General features: G+C 35.2%; 1 protein-coding gene across 1 annotated transcript; it reads left to right on the forward strand.

Moving 5' to 3' along the window:
• Positions 1-2,080: 2,080 nt before the first annotated feature.
• LOC133853729 (metalloendoproteinase 1-MMP) lies at positions 2,081-3,568 on the forward strand. The gene has a single exon (XM_062289750.1). It carries the CDS (start codon positions 2,382-2,384, stop codon positions 3,444-3,446), a length of 1,065 nt encoding a protein of 354 aa, XP_062145734.1. The 5' UTR covers positions 2,081-2,381; the 3' UTR covers positions 3,447-3,568.
• The last annotated feature ends 6,976 nt before the right edge of the window (positions 3,569-10,544 follow it).

The following is a 10,544-nucleotide window of genomic DNA, read 5'->3' on the forward strand; positions in this document are numbered from 1 at the left end:
AAAGTTTTAATGAGATTTTTTAGATGGGCTTAATTCAAATTTTGAGTTAAATACACTTGAAAATTGTAATATAAAAATCTAAATTGAATAGAAAATATTGGGCAATACAAGTATCCGTAAACTAAACTCTAAATGAAAAATATATATATATATATATATATATATATTTATGAACTTTGGAAGATACAAGTAAATTGAAAAGAAAAAAGACTATAAAATATAGAGAGAGGGAGAGACTAAGAATGCAAGAGTTAGGGAGGGAGAGAGAGAGAGAGAGAGAGGGGGAGTTGAAGGAGAGTTGTGCTGCAGATAGAAGGTGAGAAAGAAAATGAGGCATTAGAGTTTCATTTTCTACTTCTTTCCCTATATGAAACGATATTGTTTTGGGATTAATTCTCGAAACGGTATCGTTTTGGGATTAAATCACAAAACAACGTTATTTTCTGTTAGAATAGTTTCCGGTACGGTGTGAACAACATGTTCTTTGATGTTCTTCACGCTCTCAAAATCATTGTAAAACAATTAAAATTAAGAGATCCTATCGGGGCCTTACTCCGATGCTTAAATTAGTTTTTGAAAAAAAAAAAAAAAAAAAAAGTATGTTCAATACATAATAAATTAGTCTTAAGTATATACCTGGTATAAAGGCCTATTTATAGGCTAAGAGGTGGAGGTAAACCTAGATTCGGATTTCTACTCCAAGTTGGACTATGTTACGTGAATAATTTTTCAAACAAGTAACAAGATAAATTTTTAGGTTCTAAGGGAACCTACACCTTAGATTCTGAAGGAACCTAGATCTTAAATTCTGAGGGAACCTAGACTTTTTAGATTATGAGGGAATTTGGACATTTTCAAACACAAAGTTTAGGATTAATACCGCTTACCTCTATTAAATAAATTCTTCTCTTTAAATAGAGGAACATAACCTACGCAGAGTTGACTTTCACAATTCGGAAAACAATTCCTATCTTGACTCGAATAAGTAGAGATAAACATCCACCGAAACTAAACGTCTATATGTGATAACATAGATATGGAGATAACTCCTATATAGAACAATATAAACCTACTACTAAATGACTTCTTGCTATAGTGCTACAAATAACTAAAAGACTCTTAACTTAGAAGGATAATGACTATAACTATCCTTATCTAATTAAATTACAACTACTCTAAGATAAGCTGCAACAAAGATAATTTCAAGAGTTTTATTGGATACGTGCTTTTTGAGTCATGCCAACGTCATCTAGACACTATAGAATTTTACTTTAATAATTATAGATTAGGAGTGCTAGAAGTTCGATTTCGACCAGGAGTTCTATCCCAGTCCAATTGGGAGTAGAATTGTTGACCAGGTTCTTCAAGTAGTCTTGATTGGATCCAGATTGGGACTAATTATATCCCAATTCGTCCTGAAGTAGGGTTCTAATTCGAATTTCATAAGATGATACCTGAGTTTTCGGGACGTGCTTGTCCCAAGCCTTGGCTGCAGAGTCACCTGCATATGTTGTTGGGAACTTGCATGTATTTGAATTAACCACATCAGAAACAAACGAGAGATTCTCGAGGAATGAGCACCATTGTAAACATACCACTAAATTTTTCAAAACATGTAATTTGAGATGTTAATCAAATAATTGATGTTGAGAGAGTGCGCGCCAAACCCCAAACCCCTATCTATTTTAGTGTTATTATCATATTATGATATATATGATTTAGTTAATTTATAGCATGACCAAATAATTAATGTCACACCGTTAAATGAGGATCGAATATTGTCTCGCGCGCGCGGTAGATTGCGTGATTGTGTAGGAAACATGAACAAAATGGTCTAGCTTGTTCAATACCCTAGAAGTTAAACCAATAAAACCGTCACCAGAAAGCGATTTATAAGAAGTTGATGCTAAACGTCGCCCAATTTGGTCAACCAACAGAGTCAGCTTCAACCAAACTTGAACAAACAAAACCATATTAATATTCCTTTTACTTTCAACTGAAAAAAAAAAAAAAAAAAAAGAGAGAAAAATTCATACCAATCCGATTCCTATATATTCTCATTGATTTACTGGGAAAATATGAGCGAGCGGATTGGAACTACAAATTAATTATTACCAGATTAATAAAAACAGAGTACTCAGTGGTTAACCCACCACATATGACACAAATCAAAAGTCGGAATCGCCAATGAAAAGGCCACCACATTCACGGCAGAATCTTCTTAACTTTTCCCCATCTTTTCTTGTGCTTCGATCATATCTTAAGCCCAGCCCTCAACAATTCCTATATTTAATTCATACTTAACGATTTTCTGATTCTCTAAGAATTTTCCTTTCCAGCAATCCCTCCCAAAAGCTAGCTCTGATCCCAATAACTCCGACATGCATATGTTCTTCCCCTTTTTCTTCTTCCTCTTCCTCTTCCTTCTCTCTCTTTCCCGCCCTTCCTTTCCCGCCAGAACCCCACCAGACACATCAACTGTCATAACCGACGTCGATGCCCATAACGCCACGTGGCACAACTTCGCCAGGTTTCTAGACGCCGGGAAGGGCAGCCACGTAATCGGCATGTGGCAGCTCAAGAGGTACTTCAACCGTTTCGGTTACCTCCCGATATCCGACACGAACTTCACCGATATCTTCGATACTCGATTCGAATCGGCCGTCCTTCTTTACCAAACGAAGCTCGGATTGCCTGTCACAGGAAAGCTCGACTCCGATACCATATCGGCTATCATGTCGCCCAGGTGTGGCATGAGTGACACCTCGCATAAGTTCCATACCAAGCGTCACTTCCAGTACTTTTACGGTAGACCTCGGTGGCTCGGCTCGCCTCCGATGACACTGACCTACGCTTTCTCGGAGGATGACACGATTGATTACTTGAGCTTGCCGGAGATTCGGGCGGTCTTTAGGCGTTCTTTTTCGCGGTGGGAGTCGGTGATTCCGGTGAACTTTACAGAGACGTTGGATTACCAATCGGCAGCTATTCGAATCGGGTTTTATCGGGGGGATCACGGTGACGGGGAGCCGTTTGATGGGGTGCTGGGAGTGCTGGCGCATGCTTTCTCGCCACAGAACGGGAGGCTCCACCTGGACGCAGCGGAGACGTGGGCCGTTGATTTCAAATCAGATAAGTCAAAGGTAGCCGTTGACTTGGAATCGGTGGCTACCCATGAGATCGGGCATATACTTGGGCTGGCTCATACTTCGGTCAGGGAGGCTGTTATGTATCCAAGCTTGAGTCCTCGGACTAAGAAGGTGGACCTCAAGATTGATGACGTGGAGGGCGTTCAGGCGCTTTATGGGTCAAACCCTAATTTCAAATTTAGCTCTTTGTTGGAGTCGGAAAATTCTTTTAACCAAGCCATTGGCCTACACACTAGATTCTCCGAGTGGACCATTTCTTTGGCACTCTTGTTTTTATATTTGTCTTTGAGTAACTGAAGATTTTTTTTTTTTTTTTTTATATATATATATATTACATTTTTTAGGTTATAGGTGTAAAAAAACAATCACATTCTAAAGAAACTTGACAATAAATGAAGATGATTCTTTCTTTTATATCATATATGGTTATTATTGTTCAAATATTGGGATGACATTAGAATGGAGAAGGCAGTAATTAATAAACCCAATAGGAAGAGGCATTCATTCTAGTACGTACAGACGTACTGGATGGGCTGGAACTCCTATTCAATGAGGTACGTAATTCATTGCCAATTGCAAAGAATATGCCTAAACCCATATATATAGTGATGGAACCAAAGCGGCAAAGCATCACTTACTGTTCAAGGGAAATATATAGTATCAATCTCATGTACAAACCAGATACATCTATATGATACTACTTTTCAGCGTGTATTTAATTTTGTGGCTTAATATTAATGACATGTCAAGTGAGAAAATTACACATATCCCATTAAATTATTATTCTATTGTCAATATTTCTCTTAAATTATCAAAAAAAAAAAAAAAAAAAAATGTCAGTGTCTCCTGTGACGAAAGAAACAGAGAAAGAAAGTGGAAATTTTTTGATAGGGAGGAAGTTTCGTGGTTGTTCCAATTAAAGTAGAAGGAAATGAGTAAATTGACTCAGAAAGAAATGAAGGCAACGCGAGTGGGTTACTAGGCGTCTCTGACCAACCCACCATGGCCTGAAACCCATGACCAGGAATTAAGGAGGAAGGATCCTAATTACTTAAGCTATATATATATATATATCAAAAATGTCAAAAATGTGCATATATGAGAAGAACAACTTTAATTTCTTGGTTTTGACAGATGCCTAATTGTTTTTGACCACAAATATATATTATTATATATCCCCTTCCTAGATTTATATGTTCAATCGATGGATCCGATACTAAATTTTGTCATTTACTCGAGCAAATGCGTTAAACGCAAATGAGGAGAAGACTTTTTGCTTTTAGTATAAGCAACCCTGGCATTACTTTAATGGTAATTAGTGGCCCCCTGTTATTGACCATTTCCGTAATGACGACCTCAGGCGTTTCGAGATAGTATTTTTTTTTTTTTTTTTAATATTATATATCTGAGTATTTTATTGATCAAAGATCACGAGTATAAACTCGATCTTACATTACAAAGCATAAATGAGTTGGGTTAGGGTTGAATGTCTAATTTGTTTAATTAAATGAGTTAGATTATAGTTGGTCTATATAGTCTTATATCCATGTCTCAATACGATTCGAATGGTCAGACCCAACACCCAAATACGAATTGTTACTACTGTGTGGAGTAATACCGGCTATTTTCTAATCTTCCCATTAATGGGGGTAATACTATATATGTTAAAAAAAATAGATGCGGAGAATTTAGAATTAGAAGAAAATTGGACAGAAAAATGCAAGGGAATAGTTAAAATCTGGACACTAAGGTGAATATGGATTATTATTATTTTATTTTTTATTTTTTATTTTATTTCTTTTTATTTTTAAACAAATGGAAAACTTCACTTATAACCTTGATTTTTCATCACTTTTGCAATTAAGTACTCGAACTTTAAAAAATATCAATTTAAGGTATTCATTTTTCAATCTTTTTCAATTTTAATCCTTCATTAGAATTTTTTATTAAATCCGATCAAAATTTCAAAAACATTATCTTTTTTTTAAAAAAATAAAAATAAAAATTAAAAATTAAAAAAAAATTTCAAAGATTTAGGTATAGATAATTTTGTAAATTTCATTAAATTATGACCAACACTTGAATCCTTGCAATTTTTTTTTTCTTAAAAAAAATTAGGGTATTTTGAGAATTTTGATAGGATTTAACAGAAAAATCTAAAAAATTGACAAAAATTGAAAGATTAATACTCTAAATTGACACTTTTTAAAGTTTGAGTACTTAATTGCAATAATGATAAAAGATGAGAAATTATAAGTAGATTTCACTTAAATAAATAGTGTCACCCACTTATATAATAAGTTTTGCAAAGGGACATCGGCAATTTATTCCCAAAATACAATATTACCTAATAATAGTGAGTAGATTTCAAATTTTGAAAAGTAATGAAAACTAAAAATTTTATTACAATAGAATTGATAGAGAGAAGAAATGTACGAGTTCATAAAAACCCTTTTTTTTTTTTCTTTTTTTTCTTTCTTTCTTTTGACATGTCCACACAATAGGGGATATGAGATTCAAATTAGTAACTTCCACATCAAGAGGCATGGTCCCCAATCAAATGAACTACCCCTTGGGGACAAAAAACCATTTGTTTATATAGAAGCGAAAACAAAATTTAATGATTGTTAAAATAATTGTACTGTTGAAATAGCATTCATGACTATTAAAAATGACGGTTAGAAAAACAAATTTTTTGTGTCATGAAAATATGAAATAGCGGGTATGTTTGGCAACAACTTCTACTTTTCTCTACTTTATTTTTACATTTTTAAAAAACAACTAATATCAAAACATTTTAACTTTTTTCACTTTTTATATAACATCAATAATTTTTTATTACTATTCAAATAAAAAATCCACTACAATACAAAACTTTTTTACTTTTCTATACAAATTATTTTTACTTTATATCACGAGAAATGATAAAGGGACCTTTAACCGGTCCCCATTCCTCTCTTTTCAATAAAAAATATAATTTTATTCACTAAAGTGTACTTTTTGATTGTTTTATTTTTCTTTTTTGAATAAAATTGTGTTTTTTTATTGAAAAGAGGGGGAGGGAGGCCGGTTAAAGGTCTCCCCTCTATCATTTCTCTTATATCACATATATCACTTTTTCTTAACTCAAAAATTATTTCCTCACTATTCTATTCTGTTCAGTTACTTGCCAAACATACTCAGCATTCATGTATGTTGAAGTTGGTTATGTTTGGTAAAAATTGTTGAGTAGAATTTTATTTGGAGTAATAATAAGAAGTGATTGATGTGATATAAAGTACAATAAATCTGTATGGAAAAGTGAAAAAGTTTTGTATTGTAGTGGATTTTTTTTATTTGAATAATAATAAAAAATTATTGATGTGATATAAAAAGTAAAAAAAAAGTTAAAATATTTTGAAATTGATTGTTTTTGGGAAAAGTGAAAATAAATAAGGGAAATTGTTATGTCACTTACCAAACATAACTAACTTGATTGTTCATGATGCATAATAAAATTCGTTCAAGTGAAGTTTGATGTTTGCTCGAGCAAAGTCAAACCCAAGAGGGTCGCTCAACCCTGCTCTTAATGGACGCACAAGCGGGATACTGACGTTCAGATATTGCACCAAAACATAGGCTCGTGGCACGTACGAGTGTGTGGCGATGCATACGTGTGAAGCGCAAAGTGCGCTTAAACCGCCAATACAATGTGAGGTCATTGTTTTGCACTAGATGACACCATTGGCATGTGTCTACTCTCAAATGCCAGTTTAGCTCTTCTAAAACACATTTACTTATATAGTACTAAATGTCCTCCTTTCTTTCTAATGTGGGAAGAAGTTAAAAACACAAGGGGAGGAAAAGTTTAAAAAATTCAAATGGAGAGCAAAATTATGTTATTTGAAGTAATCTAACAATATATATAGCCCTCGATCCATTGGATGGATTGAGCATCCAAAATCAAAGAACAATCCTAAGTAATTGTGAGCAGAAAAGATTCTCTCTCAATGTGTTTTCTATTGTTCTTAGAATGTGGGTTTTTGAAAGTATCACTCTTGACGTGTGCCCCGCCGAGGAAAAGAAAATGCTGGAGAATCTCATGGAACAACTCCAAACAAATTTTATTTCAATACAAGAAAGGTATAGGCTCTAGCCTCCATTTCTTGACATTTTCTTGGGTAGTTTCATGTAGGGTTGGCAAAACGGGTTATCGTGTCAGGTTCAGGTCTACCCGGTTGACCCGCCAACCCGTTTAGACCCATTCGAACCCGACATGATTAGTTAAACGGGTTGGACAGGTCAACTTGTTTAGCTAATCGGGTCATAAACGAGTTAACGGGTTGACCCGTTTGATCCATTTATAAATGTGTCATAAACAGGTCAATCCGTTTATGACCTGAACCTGTTTAGCCTAAACTCAAACTTTATAACTTCGTGTCGTGTTTGTGTCGAATTTGCAGGTCGTGTTAAAAAGTGCCAACCATAGTTTCATGTTTTTATCCAACAAAAAAAAAAAAAAATTGTGTTTGTTAATGTTTTGCAATTGTTTCATTTATTTTCTTTTGCTACAAGTCTTTTCCTTGGCTACTTTCCACAATGAGGAGTCTTCTCACCTAAGCACTTTTGCAGATCATGTATACAAAAAAAGAAAAAAAAAAAAGAAAAAGAAGAAGAAGTTGTCTACATGACATGAACATCCCCTATTTGCCGCTTACCGCCAAGAAGGGCTAAATCCGGCATGGGACAGAGTAAGAAGCGAAGGCAAGTGTGGGGCAAGAAGTGGACATGACTGCCAAGACGATCGCTGTAGCGGAGATGATGGAGGGCTTGGCCATGCGAAGTAGCAACTCGATTGTCTCGTCGTCTGATCGGTGACCCAGTTTGCACATCAATTGCAATTTGCGTGCTATGCAAAGGGCTGGCTTGCGAATCTGACAACTACAAGTGTTGTAATGCACTAGCTTAAATATTAAGTCTATAAACGAAATAATTGCATATTCCACGAGGCACTATAACATACTTATGATTCATGTAGCATAAATTGCACGTATCATTTTTTTTTTTCCTTTCTTTTTGAAACCACAACTCATTGTATAAACCGAACTAAACATCAGAGCCTAACTAACATATATCTTTATAAATATTATCAATGTCATTTACATATTAAACCTATTACTATTAAAATATTACAAAAGTGTCACTCGATAACAATTAATATATTGCTTGAAGCTCCATAATAGTTTAGCCAACTCCAAAAGATGAAATTGCTTGCGGATTTCTAGGGTAGTAGTCGAAGTTTAAGTAGAGTTCCTCCTTGCTGGTTGTGCGTATATATGTAAATCCCACAATTTTATAGGTAGAAGTAATGAGTCCACAATTAACCAACCAAATACATTGTGTGATGTGAGCCATTCTTTCCAAAATTTCTCTTTCTCTTATATTTTTCAAAACAAATAATTTCTTTAAAGTTGATGCAGAGTTTTTGTAAAACTTGCGTAAAATGTGTTTCATTAGCGTAAAAACATTTTAACCCTGAAAGAGACTTTTCATATTAAATAGATTAGCAGCTAAATTTAATTGATATCAAATGATAATGATAAATAAAAGGCTATAAAATGTAAAACAGATGCATACATGTATAGAGTAATATGTATTTACAGAATAATAATGTTGAGATTTTAACCCCCGCTCAACCATGGATTAGAATTGAAAAGCATTTAACTTCCATTCATCATTGGATTAACTTCGATAAGTGCTTAACCTCCACTCATCACTGTATCAGAATGATAAGCATTGAATTCACACCCATTATTGGATTAACAAGATAAGAATTTAACTCCCTCTCATTACTAGATCAAAAAGATAAGAGTTCAACCTCTCATCACTGGATCAAGAGTTTAACCTTCTCTCATCATTGGATAACATTGATAAGTGTTGGTACAGTTTCCGGTTTGGTGACATGTCAACTTGTGATTGGATTCCTTCAAGATCTGTAAAATAATAAAGACTCGTCGGTGTGCCGACGGGGTCCCACTCTGATGCCTAAGTCAGCAAACAGTTTCAGGGAGTATTGAGCATAAATCAGATAATTCAGAGCAGTGTGATACCTGGAGTCACACTCTATTTATAGGCACATAGATACGGTTGTAACTTTCAGAGGATCTTGAATTTCCTAGGATCCACGATCTCTTTAGAGAGATAGTGACCCATGATCTCCTCAGGGAGAAAGTGTTGATCTTTTGGGGTCACATTCTCTCAAGGAGAGAATGCACTGTGTATCCTGGGTCTTCCTAAATCCATGATCCCTCAAGGTGGTTAAGTATCCCGGATATTTCTCAAGGAGTTAGTTCCACTAATCTTGATTGGAATATTGCGAGGAGGACCCCAGAATACTCTGTCCATATCACCTCATGGTGATCCTGGGAAATCTGTTCTCGAGACCGACTGGATATGGACACTGTGCATGTTCTTCTCTTATTATCGGGCACATACCTTTCTAAACTGGAGTACATCTCTAAAACTGGTGGTCGGGCATGCTCACAAGCTTCTTCAATAAACTTCTGAGATCCTTATGACCGACTGGGCCTCCTTGAGTCAGTCGAACCGATTGTCCCCAGAATTCGGTCATGGGCTTACTTGGGCTTCGAAAATGATAATTTCCCTAACAATAAGCATTTAATCCCTACTTATCCATGTGTAAAATCCCTACTTATCCATGTGTTAGAATCAAACAAAATCATTTTTTAGAAATGTTAATATTCTTTTTTAGAAATTGGACTTTCTTTTAAGGGGTAATTACCTTTTTCCCCCATGAACTACCAAAAAATGCGCGATGCCCCCATGAACTACCAACTCGACCAAAATAGAGCATTCAACTACCAAAGGCAACCATTTTCCCCCCTTCCGTCAGTTAAAGGAGTTAAAAGAAACAGTCAACGGGTCATGTACCGTTTTACATGGGGGCATGTTGGAAGATGGTGGTAGTTCATGGGGGGAAAAGAGGAAGATGGTGGTAGTTCATGGGAGGGAAAGAGGAAGAAAATAAGGGTAAAACGGCGTGTGACGGTCACGTGACCCGTTGATCGTTTGTTTTAGCCCCTTTGACTAAAGAAATGGGGGAAAAGGGTTGTCATTGGTAGTTGAATGCTCTATTTTGGTCGAGTTGGTAGTTCATGGGGGCATCGCGCATTTTTTGGTAGTTCATGGGGGGAAAAGGTAATTACCCCTTCTTTTAAAGATATCTTTCCTTTAAAAACTCATTCGTCTTTAAAATCTTTTTCTATGAAATTCCTTTTTCTTTAAATAGTGTAAATCTCGGTATAACATACATTGTAGATATAAACATGCTTTAGACCACATGGCTCATGGTTAGTAAATATGCATAACATACCATGTCATGTAAAACATTTAAGT

This window comes from Alnus glutinosa, chromosome 13 (assembly GCF_958979055.1).
Source record: "Alnus glutinosa chromosome 13, dhAlnGlut1.1, whole genome shotgun sequence".
Taxonomy (NCBI): Eukaryota; Viridiplantae; Streptophyta; class Magnoliopsida; order Fagales; family Betulaceae; genus Alnus; species Alnus glutinosa.

Bases quoted from the DNA above. Each gene is read 5' to 3' on its own strand.
- LOC133853729 (XM_062289750.1), top strand. From the start codon at position 2,382: ATGCATATGTTCTTCCCCTTTTTCTTCTTCCTCTTCCTCTTCCTTCTC.